This window comes from Gymnoscopelus braueri (genome assembly GCF_963280865.1).
Source record: "Gymnoscopelus braueri genome assembly, chromosome: 18".
NCBI lineage: Eukaryota > Metazoa > Chordata > Actinopteri > Myctophiformes > Myctophidae > Gymnoscopelus > Gymnoscopelus braueri.
In genome coordinates, this window is record NC_137618.1 from 8,276,447 (window position 1) to 8,290,037 (window position 13,591).

A 13,591-nucleotide genomic window follows, 5' to 3' on the forward strand; every position below is an offset into this window, starting at 1 on the left:
TAATTTTTTTGGGTAAAAAATAGTCAATTTAGTATTGAGGTAGAACTGGTCTAGTGCCTTTTGTGTGTGTGTGTGTGTGTGTGTGTGTGTGTGTGTGTGTGTGTGTGTTGGTGTGTGTGTGTGTGTGTGTGTGTGTGTGTGTGTGTGTGTGTGTGGGGGGGATGCTGTGGTGGAAGAGGTAGGCTAGGCTACTCAGTTTTTATACTCTCTGTTCCAAGTAAAAGTCCTTCATTCAAAGTTTTACTTGAGTAAAAGTACAAAGGCAAAAGCAGTACCAAAATGAAAATAAAAGTAGACCTACTCGTCACACTATCCAGGGCCTTGTCCTGCTGTAAGCCTGTTTTGAGTGTCTACTGTCTATGTCTCGGCCCCCTACAGCAGTACTGATTCTATATATAGAAAGAGAACGTGAGGTCAGGTCAAAGTAATAGCTGAAAATCTCTGGACGGAGGGGGGGTCGCTCGTTCTTGATTGTAGCCACGAGCAGCATCCTCTTGAGGTCATCTCCCACGTCAAATTTGCACACTCTCCTCATCCCATACAAGGCATTCCAGGCATTATAATGTACAGCAGATACATCATAGATGACAGATGTCACTTGCCTAAATATGGAGTTGAAATAATTCAGAATACTTTTCTTAAACATTGACCAGAGTTCCCCAGGGGTCTACACCAGGACCCTCCTTTTTCCCTCTATGCCAAATCTTATCTAGGAAAATGGCAGATCTACAAGCTCATAACTCATCACAACCCCAGAATAGTGTTCTGGTTAAAACAATGGTTAAACCAAAATGCATGGGGATCCCTGGCACATATTTTCAGATGGGGGTCTGTGGCCAAATACATAATTTGGGGGTCCTTGACATGAAAACGTTTTGAGAACCACTGGGTTAAAACTCCTTTGGCTCCTTGACCTCCAGATCCTCTCCATACTGTATAGTCAAGTCAATGTGTTGCAGCACATCGTTGATCTCTTCCTCATCTCTACGATCTAACGGCAGGAATCTCACCATGCTGTAGTCATCGATCAGACCACAGATGACTTTAGTTAGCTTCCTGAACTTCTTGCCCCGTAGCGTGACAGAGTCCACCCCCATCATGGAGTACGTGTCGGGCTCCAGGTGCTTTTCCAGGTCCCGCTTGGCCTTGGGGCTGAGCAGGTCCATCTTGGTCATGACGTTAACCTGGGGAATCTCCAGCGATACCATGGCACTCAAGGCGGCCATGACTCCCGAGACGAACTTGAAAGGCTCCGCCATGAACTGGGAGTCGACCAGGAAGACGCCGCACACCCTGAACTCCCAGCGCTGCAGCTGCTCCGCCAGCTGCCTCATCACCGGGAGGTGGGTGTACAGCTCTATCTGACCGGGGCAGTCGAAGAGGATGTAGTCGTCCTCCGCCTGACCGAGGTTCTCCTCCAGCCAGTCAAAGTTCCGGGCGAGGTACTCCATGCAGAAGACCAGGCCCCCGTTGGGGCCGTACCCCAGAGACTCGTCCTCCATCGCGTCGTCCACCCGGATCAGCTCGCGGATATCCGCCGTGACCGGGTAGTCAAAGTGCTCGGCCGCCGGGTCCAGGTTCACCACCTGAACGGAGCGGTTTATGGCCTCTGCGTGTTGGAGCATAATGGAACAGTAGGTGCTCTTTCCACTGCCGGCTGGTCCTATCACTAGTTGTGCATAACGAGGCATCTTGCCTCTTCTTCCTCCTCACAGCTCTTGTTTTATCTTGTTTATTTGATACACTTATTGGTTTTAGCTCTTTCTCATTTGATTTTCCTCTTTTGTTATAGCTGATATATTTCACTTTTACCTTAGCGCTAGGTATACTCTTAGTTGCTTGTTTTAGAAGAGAATGCACTTAAGACTTCTGGTGATTAGTAGTTCTCTTGCCTATCTATGTTGAATGCACTTATTGCACTTATGTAGCGTCTGCTAAATGACTAATGTAATGTAATGCCACAGCTTTAGCGGTGACAAAGTTAGATGTTATTCTACTATGCACATTCAGACATCCTGCTGTTTTGTCGAGGCTCCCATGTGGGATCTCCAACTTCATGAGGCCAGGCTGTGATGTCAGTCGTCTATGACGTATCTATGACATCATGACTCCATATTTGGGTGACTCCATACTTGCATGAGGTTTCAGCCTGATACGACCTTCACTGACTTCATGACTTCATGACTTCATGGCCTACATGAGGCTTGTCGGGCGGTCGGTCTGTCCCTCTTTTCCTCTGCACACACGTCATGCGAAGTCCGGCCATTCAGATTTCAACCACTAGGGGTCTGGCAGTACCAGGTCTCCTGGTTCCCTTGTTATAAAATACAAAACATGTCATTGCTGTCAGGCAGAAACCTTGTATCTCCATATTTCAACTTTTTTTTCCTCCATGAATTAAGGCCCTACTTCATAAGAGAATCGCACAAAGGTAGTGAAAATTGCCGATCTACAAGCTCACGACGCGTCGTGATGCAACACTACATCCGAATCAGGTGCACCTGAAAGGTATTTGAAATGAAATAATTACCTTTACCCTACATACACAAGGCTTCCACCCAACAGCAACGACACATGGAGGTACTTCGCCTACTGGCAGCAAAAGAAAAGTGGTTTGACTGACACACACACACACACACACACACACACACACACACACACACACACACACACACACACACACACACACACACACACACACACACACACACACACACACACACACACACACACACACACACACACACACACACACACACACAAGTTTGAATGACTATTAAGGAACAACTTATATACCAGGTTTAGATGCAAAATTGCATCGCACTTTAGCCCTCACCAGATTAGAGTGTGTCGTGTGATATTGTCTGGCCACACGAGGCTAAGAGGTAACCCAAATACAGGCATCAGACGTTAAAATATCCTCTGCTAATTTTTCATTGGAAAGAGTGACACTGAATACCATCAGGTGGAAACCTTGCATGTCCAAAACTGTTGATTTGAATTATTTTATATCATTTTAAAAACGTTTTGAAATAGTGAAAATAGCAGATCTACAAGCTCACAACACGTTGTGACGGGTTGTGAGCTTGTAGATCTGCTATCTTCACTACTTTTGTGCTACACAATGATGAAAAATATGGAGATCCAAGGTTTTCTGCCTGACAGCAACAATATGTTGCATAAACCCTCCAATAGTCAACACCATTTTAGCCAGACCCCTACCTCTGAACAAAAGAATGTTCGACTAAATCCATGAAGGTAAACTTTTAATATGTAGTAGGGTATTAAGGACCAATAAAGACTATGACATTACTATTGCAGTTTCTCCTGGGTCGGGCCCACTGACTATAGCAGATGCATTTCCATTTTGTCTTGAGAATGCGATTTCACCCTTGAATGATTTGCCTCAACCTGAACTATCCGACACAAGAGGTCCATGCTAGTACACTTTAATAAAATGTAAAAGTAAACTCTTACTGGATCTTGTAAACTTACAGTAGAACAATATGCTTTTCCAGTTCACTCTGCACATAAGTTAATTATTAATGGTTTCAGACTGCCATCCCATTGGAAGAAAGAATTGTAATTGTAACATGCCATGGGACCCCATACACTTTGTGCATTCAGTGAATAAATAGCTGAACTTAACCATTCCCAATTTGTGCAGGGTAACTCATAGAGCCCATTTGAGAACTGCCCTTACATCTCTAGTGCATGAAGTCTTCGTAGTGAGAATGTCAATTAAAAGTTACACAATTAATGACAAAGCCTGAGACTGCTTGACATCCTACAACAAATATATTCAAATATATATTTCTTTATTTACAAATTAAGTTACAAATGACAAATTTGCCAGCATAGTTGACATGCATGATTAAACCCGATACCCCTGTGCAAGCACGACCATCTTCAATACTCCTATACTCCTCTCAACTGGAGATCTAGTGCTGCTGTGGGCATAGTTGTATTTCTCCTCTGCCCTGTAGGATGGGTTCAAATAAGGTGTCATGAGCCACTTTCTCAGTGGGTAGCCGGAGTCCCCCTGTAGCATCCCTGAAAACTGTCCAGCCTCAAATTCATCCCATATGCTGGATCGGTTTAGGATAAAGCTGTTGTGCTTTGACCCGGGCCACTTCAACACACAGTTTGTGAACCGTTTGTGAACAGTTTGTGAAGATCAGCATCACAAACCACTTGTGCATTGATTGAATGGAAACCTTTTCGGTTCATGGATACGTTCTCATCCACTGACGTTTTTAGTTTGATGTGGGTCCCATCTATACATCCAAGCAAGTCTGGAAAGCCTGCCACAGTATGGAACTTGTGTCTGGTGTAATTCTGTTTTTTGTTATCCATTGGCATGTACACAAAATCATTGATGCGCGTGCACAGGGCGAGCGCAACCCTGCTCACTGCCTGTCCTGCACATGGTAGCCTATACTTGTGTGTTTGGATGGCATCACCAATTACATTTTGCACGGACCCCGTTGCAAAGTAACACAGGGCAACGCACACTTGAAGACTCGGGGGAAGCGCAACGTTCAAGTCGCTGTTGCGCTGTAGGTCTGCCGCTAGCATGTCTGTTATTTTCATAATGCCATCTCTCTTAAAGGAGCATTTCACCCCTGGAAGAAGTTCCAGTCACTCAAACATACCTCTATATGTAGTGGGAAAAAGTATAAACATTTAAAATTGGCGTCCCATAACTGGAGGACAAAAATAGTCTGTCTGTGTTTTATGGAATTGCAGACCACAGCATATCACTGCCTATAACTTCAACTCCCAGAATGCTTTGCGCACCCACCCTCTCCGACGGGGCGCGGTTCCCAAACGCAGCCACCCACATTGCATACGTAATATCACCTACACACCCACAACACATGGCTACCCCGGTGCCACCTGGGTATGTTTGGGCATGCGTGGGGTATAAACTCAAGAAGCGCCATATTCAATTTGTAGAGTAGGAGTTCAGAGCAGTCTTGAGGTATTGTATCAGACTTGTTTCTTGTTGAGTATTGAGCGACGTTACTGTAATCATGACACCGCCGGTGTGCCCTTGTGCAGTACCACAGTGCACAATTACTAAGAGGAGGGATCATCCTGGTGGAGTTAGTTCCTTCACCTTTCCAGTCAAGGATCCAGAGCGTTGCAAGAAGTGGGTCAGAGCAATCAAGAACCCGAAGTTCAACGACAACACACCGCTCAGGGAGCTACAGAACATGAGAGTGTGTAGTTTACACTTCAACCCGGAGGAGTATGAATGTGACCAGATGAGGTACCGTCTCATGGGAGGTCGAAAACCTCGACCAGTACTGTCGACCACCGCGGTTCCTTCCATCAACTTGGACGACGCCGAGTCAGTCGGACCTCCGCCTGCGAAAAGGCGTCGAACACAGGTATACCAAGTTACTGTAATAGTCATAGCACTGTTTTGTTTTGATCGGATCACGGTAATATCTTAGTATTGCCCTGAAACTAGCCATATGGTTCGCATGATGTTCGTCTGTCACGAGCGTCATGGCGCAAATTCAACCTGGTTTTTAGGTACTTTCTGCATTTACAACCCGTACATCTACATAAACGTTCAGATTTCAAATATAAAGTGCTTACTTCATGGCCACGGATGTTACAATTATGTACGGTGTATGTATCTTACGTATTGTTCAATAAAAAGCATTTTCATCCGATCGGCAGCCATTTTATCACAGTTATAATGTATCAGAGTGCAATACAATGTAGTGCGGAAAGGAATGAGACCAATATCTCGTGACGTAAATAACGTCACGAGATCTTCGAAGATTACTAGATATCTAAAAACACAGATTATACACACAAAAAAAACAGGATCTTGTTTCTTGAGTTCTAAACTTCATTAAAATAAGATCTGGTTGCAAAATCGGCGAAATGTCCCTTTAAAGCACAGTCTGGCATAGATGTCATCATCATAATTGTCCAGTGGATGTAATCTGTCTCGCAAAATGCGTTGGTGAGGATGGGGTCGTTCGTTATATTCAATGAATTTGTTGATAAAATCAATACGGTCTAATAGTTACTCCTAGGAGTGAGTATCTCTAGTTAGTACTTAGAGATACGTTATAACTAATTTGTGTGGTGCAACAACTTACATTTTAGTAATGTGTAAGTCTTGACTTAAAAGCCATTTAAGCTATAAATAGGCTGCCGGGGATCCCCTTCGGGGATCCCCTTCGGGGGACCCCGCCCTGGGCGTGTCGTGCCCCCGCCGGGCGCACTTTCTCTGTGGCGGTTCGCCACACTTCGCCGTTTCCCCTCAGGGCCGTGGACTGAGGTATCTCTGAGTCCACTGGCTTTTGATGCTGTCAGAAAAAGGGGGGTGAGGGGGGGGGGGTTACAAAGCCACCAAAACAAGTAGGCATTAGGCAACAATCACATTTTCATAGAGCACCGAAGTCCTGACGTCACTGCCAGTAGAGGGCGCTTTTCCGCAGGTTCGTGGCTTTACTTTTTGTGTTGAAATCCTCATTGGGGAATCTTAGATCGCTTCATATAAGAACTGTGTTCCAAAAATAAACACACCACCCTGGTGATTTTACTCATATGGATATGAAGCATCGACTGAAGGTGTAAATGTACTCATTTACCAAAAGAGTAACATAATATAAACACTAGAAACGAGTCAAACAACCCAAAGACTACATTTCCCATGAACGCACTGCTGTAAGGACAGTGATTTCAGACCCGGAAGTAGGAGTTCTTAAGACTTTTAAGGCAGAAATAATTCAATTTTCACCAGAAACAGGCTGTATCAAATATGAATGAATATCATAAACGATGCAGAGCCACCCCCCTGACAAAAACGTGTTTATGTTTGGAACACAGTTCTTATATGACGTGATCTAAGATTCCCAAATGGGGATTTCAACACAAAAAATAAAGCCACGAACCCGCGAAACAGCGCCCTCTAGTGGCAGTGACGTCAGACTTCGGTGCTCTATTAACAAAACCTCAACATCTTAAAAAGGTTACTTCAGCCACAACACAAGTCATTTCGTGTATTAATAATCCACCCTCATAGTGATGGTGATAAGCGTTTTGGAATTACTCAGTCAGAATCATATTTGTCACATCACAGGTTGTCATGGGTGACTTTTCGTTCTCTTTACCACTTGTAATGTCATATCTTCATGCGCCCACAAGGTGGCAACGTTGTTCCAAGCATTTAGACATAATAGCATCGCATCTGCCTTTAAAAAGAGATATGTTTTTAATGTCGGTCCCTGGCACACAATCTTTTCAAATGGGGCCCCGGGGCCAAATACATGCATAATTTGGACGAGGGTCATTGACATCAAGATGTTTAAATTGAGAACATGACCTAAAGTGAGTCCAAGATTACGAAATTAGAGGTTTGGGGATGAAATGATGGTTTTATATTATTCATTTCCCCCGCTACAAGTCTTTAAACACCCTACCAACACCACAGATTAGAACCTCTTAGCCCTCACACATGATTTATAATATAAAGTGCTCACCCCATGGCCACGGATGTTACAATTCTGTACGGGCCCTCAGAAGTACTCGTATCTTCCGTATTGTTCAATAAAAAGCATTTTAATCCGATTGGTGGCCATTTTCTCATAGAGTAATAATGTATCAGAGTGCAATACACCTTCCAACCGATAGGGTTACGTAGTTGAAAGCATAATGGAGAAAATGGCCACCGATCAGATTAAAATGTTTTGTTTTTAACTATACGTAATATATGGGTACTTCTAAGGCCGTACATAATTGTAACATCCGTGGCCATGGGTTCAGCACTTTATATTTGAAATCTGAACGTTTATGTAGATGTACGGGCCAAAAAGGGAAAAGTGCAAACACCAGGTTGAAGTTCATCCATGACGGTCATGACAGATGATCGTCTTGTTATCAAAGGCTAAGAACCTCTCTGACTCCAGGGCCAGGCTAGAGTCAGTCCTCCACAAGCCAGGTGCGTCACAAAGAGCAGTTGTAGAAGAGAATTCACACTGGTGCAGCTTGGACAATTACATTTTTTCCCCCTTAAAGGAGAATTTTGGACTAAAGTTTTCTTACCTTTTCTATGACGTTATGATATCTTAGGATGAATGGTACAGTAGAAAAATTTCATAACCCCACCCCTGAGCCGCCACAGCTTAAAAGGTGCGCGGATAGGCCTTAGGTTAGATCACATATTTTAATAGCTTTTTTTGTAATTTTTTTTGATGAGATCTGAAAAAACAGAAGTCTCGCTAGACGAGATTGAAATCTCGAGATTTCAATCTCGTCTAGCGAGACTTCTGTTTTTTTTTTTTTTTTTTTTTTTTTGGTTGTATAGTGTTCTGTCACTATGAACGTCAGATCTCATCAAAAAAAATTACAAAAAAAGCTATTAAAATATGTGATCTAACCTAAGGCCTATCCGCGCACCTTTTAAGCTGTGGCGGCTCAGGGGTGGAGTTATGAACATTTTCTACTGTACCATTCATCCTAAGATATCATAACGTCATAGAAAAGGTAAGAAAACTTTAGTCCAAAATTCTCCTTTAAGGTGCTGGTAGCCTGGCTACAAATAAGAGTGCATGTGACTGACGTTTCGATGCAACGGTTACCAGAGCTGTCCACTCTTTATATGTCCAATTAGCTTACTTCTAATCAGCTGTGTGATCTGTTCAAGCTCTGCTTTATTCATTGCTTCATTGGGAGGGATCAGCTGTGTGTGTGTGTGTGTGTGTGTGTGTGTGTGTGTGTGTGTGTGTGTGTGTGTGTGTGTGTGTGTGTGTGTGTGTGTGTGTGTGTGTGTGTGTGTGTGTGTGTGTGTGTGTGTGTGTGTGTGTGTGTGTGTGTGCTCTCTCTCTCTCTCTCTCTCTCTCTCTCTCTCTCTCTCTCTCTCTCTCTCTCTTGACAGAATGTTATATTTTTTTCATTCAACAGCACAGTCATAGTGAGTTGACACATTTTTCAACATTCTCTTAATGCTAATAATAATTAAAAGATTTTAACCATCATTTTTATTTAGTTTGGATTTAGAAGGACTTCAGTTGAAATGTTATGGTTGAGACACATCTGATAGCAATATTATTTAATGCATTTATCAAAAACATTGCACAAAAAGTTTGGACTTTTGTGTTTGATAGATTCTCATGTTTTGCGCAAAAGATTGTGCAAAACAACTGACACAAAACATTAATCAGTACAATAGCACTGATAATCATGCTTTATTATTATCAATAATCGACAAAGCTCACAGAGGCTGTGAAAATCTAAATTCAATCTACAAATCTGCAAATCTAAATTCAATCAAATGAAAGTGCAGGGCAAACTGCACTGTGGTAATAATAATGGAAGTAGGGAAGGCACTGAGGCACCAAACAAGGCACTGTCACTGATTATACTTTAGTACCAGTTGACCTTTACCCATCTTAACGCTCATGTCTTCAGGCAGGGCTTCGATCCTGGGAGCACAGCCTGGATGTAAAACATAAGGATATGGTAGAATCATCATCATTGCATAGGTGAATAGTAGCCTATAACAGGTAAACGAATACATTCGTTATATAAATAACAGTTGATGTTCTGACCCTATCTCTTGGAGGTGTAGCCTGCCTTGAAGTGAGTGTGGTGGTAGTGGTCAACTCTGGTCATTTCAGGGACATATGCCTTTGCAGCTTCCTCATCCTTGCGGCGGGATGAGAAGGCTGAGAACTCTCCTCCGGTCACATCCAGGGTGCCGTAGTCTGAGGCCTCTCCTTTGGCATTGGCGCACATGCAGCGGTAGGTGCCGCTGTCCTCTGCTTGGCAATCCAGGATAGCGATGGACAAGACCCCAGTCATATTGGTGAAGACGTATTTGCTGCTCGCAGAAATCGGAACGCCGTTGTGGCACCACGTGACCTCGGCCTCAGGCCTAGCCCGAATGTTCAGGGTAAATTTGGTGTTTTGGCCGGTCGCTACACGGCGGGAGCGCATTCTGACAGTGATGCGGGGAGCGTGGTCCAGGCTGAAGGGTGTCTGGGTGACTTCCTGGTACGTAATCTCTGCCTTCAGAGCAGACTTCCTGGCCTCCTCATAAGGGGACATGCTGTCAAAGTGGGCAGAGCTCTCAAACCTGGAGGAAGGGCGGGAGGATCTCTCCACAGACCTGATGGGGCTAGGGGAGCGGGCACAGGTTCTCTCAGGGGTGGGGGACCCCCTCTCCACTGCTTCTCCCTGCACCTCCACAGGAGGCCGGGCACGTGGTGGTCTGATCAGCTCAGAGACTGGACGCATCAGCTCGATGTATGTGGGAGACAATGACCTGTTCCTTCTCCTCATGAGCTGAGACAAAGTATGTTTCTTCTTTGGCTCTGTGACCTCGTGCCTGACCACCTGCCTACTCTCCACCTTCTCTGCAGCACGCAGGGCAGTGCGCTCATAGCGGACAGGGCTGCCGACAGGAGAGGCAGAGAAGTCCAGCTCCTGTTCATCCTCCTCAGTTCTCCTCATGGACAGGTAGTCATCCTCCGGACCAGGAGATCTCCTCCTGGATCTGAAGGAGGCCTCAGACTCAGGTGATGGGGAGCGGCAGGCAGGTCGGACTGTTTCCAGATCATCCAGGCTCACTTTGGGAATGCGCCATCTTGGTCTGTACTGGTCGGTGATTCTGGGGCGAGGCACGACGTAGGACTGCTCCAACCCACACAGAGGGATGCGTCTCTGTCTCTTCTGCACAGTCCTCTCCATTCTCTCAGGAACCTCATACTGGTCATACTGGTCTCTCAACTTGTTCTTGTACCACTTCATGTCTGACAGAGGCACATAGTGTCTGATAGTTTTGTCTTCGTCCAGAGCTCTGCGATTGTGCACCACAGGCTCAGGAACCTCATAAGGCATAAAGATCTTCATCTTCTCCACCTTCTTGGTCTCTGACTTCTTCTCTGTGATATCGAACTCTCCCTTCACGTTCTTGGTGCTCCATGCAGGCTTGTAGAGCTCTGCAGCATAATCGAGAGCAGCCTGGGCTGTGGGGTTCAGTGGAACCGTCTCAGTGGTATCAATGCGCTGGGCCATCTTGTTAAGTCTTCTCAATTTGTTTCAGGATGTAACTCTGTCTCTCCTCCTCACTCTTTTACTCTCTCCTGGTGTAAGTAAGGTCATCCACAGGCATCAGCAGCTTCTCAGAGCCACGCTGTGAAAAACTGAAGACACAGACAATAAGAAAACTACCTGTTGTTGTGACTCTTATCTGGTTGTCTGTCATAAACCCAGAAACAATGTTAGATAGCCTATGGTTTTCCTGCATGGTTTCTTGTCCACAAAGTGTATTTGATCCTTTGTTAGATTTCCTTCCTAATTTATCCCAATTTATTTTCACTTTGTTGTTCTTGTTTGGGAGACTGCAGTGTGAACAGTGCCCCTCAATGGCCATCATTAATACTATGGGCTTTCTGACAACTGTTTAGAGATTATAATGAAAAAATAAAACCTGATTGGTTGATAGCTGAGAGTTGGAGGCTAATATTCTCTTAGGTAAACATAAAACATTCTAATTCAAATGTAAAACTAAATGCATTTTGCTCTTGTGAAGTAGTCAGTTGGAGAGCTCTTGAGTAATAATGTTAATCTAAACTCACCCAGTATTTGTAGATGTAACAGGAAAAATAATAGTTTGTTTGGATTTTGTAGAATTCATTAGTTATTTATTCCTATGCGCCTTCAGACGGTACAACTTCACCGATCTGTGCTGGGAGCTGTTTACTGCCTGCCTCACTGGTACCAAAGCAGGCTGACAGCTGATTACATTTGGGGCGTGTGACTCATTTGAACTGCATGAATAGATGGGTCAAGTTGCATGTGCATGTTGAGTGTAGCCTGGTAACCCCCCCCCCCCCCCCATTCTATCAATACATATTTGTTACTGTTTTGTTTTGTAGTATAAAGGTCTACTGCAGCCTATAAACTGGCAAATGTCTTGACTCTTGATCATTCTTGATCAATATATATATTTTTTTTTGTCTTTTATAAGGTCTACTACTGTATAAACTGACCAGTATCCTTCATTGTGATACATTTTCTTAAGACTATAAATGTTTTAAAACTTAGTCAAGCTGTAAAAATAAGTTTGACATGGTCACAGCAAGTTGGAGCCACCCTCTGGAGTTCTATTTATATCAGTTAGGCAACAGGTTTTGGAGGTCATGTGGTCATGTGTCCTGCCAATGAAATCAGGTATTTTCAACCTTACATGTCCTGAATTGTCTGCTTCAGCTTCCAGTGGTGGAAAGCTAGCTGTACTCAAGTACAGTTTCTTTTTTTGTTTGTTTACTTTACAGTATTTCCAATCTTCAATACTGTATACTTATATCTCAGAGGCAAATATTGCTTGAAAACACTATTTTCAATATATTATATTATGCCTCTCTTACTTGTAACAGTGCCATTGGTTATGGGTATGCCATTGGTTCTTGGTCATTTGGTTCCATTTGTACACTCTCAGAGTTATGATGGTCCGGTGATCTAATGCAGGGGTTCTCAAAGTGGGGTCCAGGGACCCCCATGGCCCTATATATATATCAGCTATTTTCAAAAACATCTTGACATTCTTTGAAAATGTCTGAATATTTTTGAAAATGTTCACCCCACAAATCTTGTATGGGGAGGGGGGGGACGGGGTCCTTGGCACAAAATCTTTTCAGATGGGGGTCCGCGGCCAAATACACATTAATCTAGGGGTGCTTGACATGAAAAGGTTTGAGAACCACTGGTACAGTATATGCTACTTTTACTTCTTCCACCACTGACAGTGACAGCTTCATACTGTGATCATGTAACTGAGATGGGCTCTGATGATTAATGACCCACCAATGAACAAATATTTCTCCTGTCATTGTCTCTGCCTTTCTCCTTTCATTCATTTATTCAGCATAACCCTTGTTTTGACAGTGTCAGTGGAGATGATTATAAAGCGTACTGTAAAGTATGTCGGCGAATGTTTTCTGTGGCCCAGGGAGCACTGATACAGTTCCTTGTCTGCCAAGCGACCCCCGACTGGCTTGGTATGTGAAATCATGTCAATTAAATCAAGGCATTTTGTTTTTAAAACCCAACTGTGGTTGTTGTTCCCTATATAGTATACTATGCAAATATGACTGATTAAACGCCTCCTGGGTAACCAGAAGAGTGGGCACCTGAGAAGCCTGTATGCTTTGGAAAATGGTCTGAAATAAGGTAAAGTATACATGATTTGAACATGCTAAAACATTTTACCTTTAAGGCCTAATTTCAACGATTACTATACAAGTTGAAAGGTAAATTCTGCAGGTTCAAATCATGCATATTTGACATTATTTCATAACATTTTCCAAAGCATTGTTTTTATTAACTTTTTTATATTCTGGATTTTGGATTGCCAATTTCAAACTGCAAAACACACACAATACCTGTGTGATGTATGGCTGAAGCATTGCATTTCCTTGTGATTATGGTATGAATTGGACTTATTATTTTACAACCATGTTACAGTAAATGTAATGCAGTAATGCAGGTGTAAGACCTGTAGCGTTTGTATTGTTGTGTGTTATAGGTATAACAGTTTAGAAATGCATAGCTTTCTATG

At 43.5% G+C, this 13,591-nt stretch overlaps 2 protein-coding genes across 2 annotated transcripts; both read right to left on the minus strand.

Moving 5' to 3' along the window:
• Positions 1–890: 890 nt before the first annotated feature.
• LOC308105857 (GPN-loop GTPase 3-like) lies at positions 891–1,691 on the minus strand (the record flags this gene model as incomplete). Its single annotated transcript, XM_080456781.1, has 1 exon — positions 891–1,691. One exon carries the CDS (start codon positions 1,689–1,691, stop codon positions 891–893), a length of 801 nt encoding a protein of 266 aa, XP_080312907.1.
• Positions 1,692–9,199: 7,508 nt separating this feature from the next.
• Positions 9,200–11,748, minus strand: LOC308073541 (titin-like). The gene is made up of 3 exons (XM_080412479.1): positions 11,610–11,748; positions 9,579–11,174; positions 9,200–9,465 (listed from the first exon to the last, which is right to left on the minus strand). Exon 2 carries the CDS (start codon positions 11,044–11,046, stop codon positions 9,580–9,582), a length of 1,467 nt encoding a protein of 488 aa, XP_080268605.1. The 5' UTR covers positions 11,047–11,174; positions 11,610–11,748; the 3' UTR covers positions 9,200–9,465; position 9,579.
• Between the last annotated feature and the right edge of the window lie 1,843 nt (positions 11,749–13,591).

Excerpts from the sequence above, each read along its gene's own strand:
- LOC308073541 (XM_080412479.1), bottom strand. The coding sequence starts at position 11,046 with ATGGCCCAGCGCATTGATACCACTGAGACGGTTCCACTGAACCCCACA.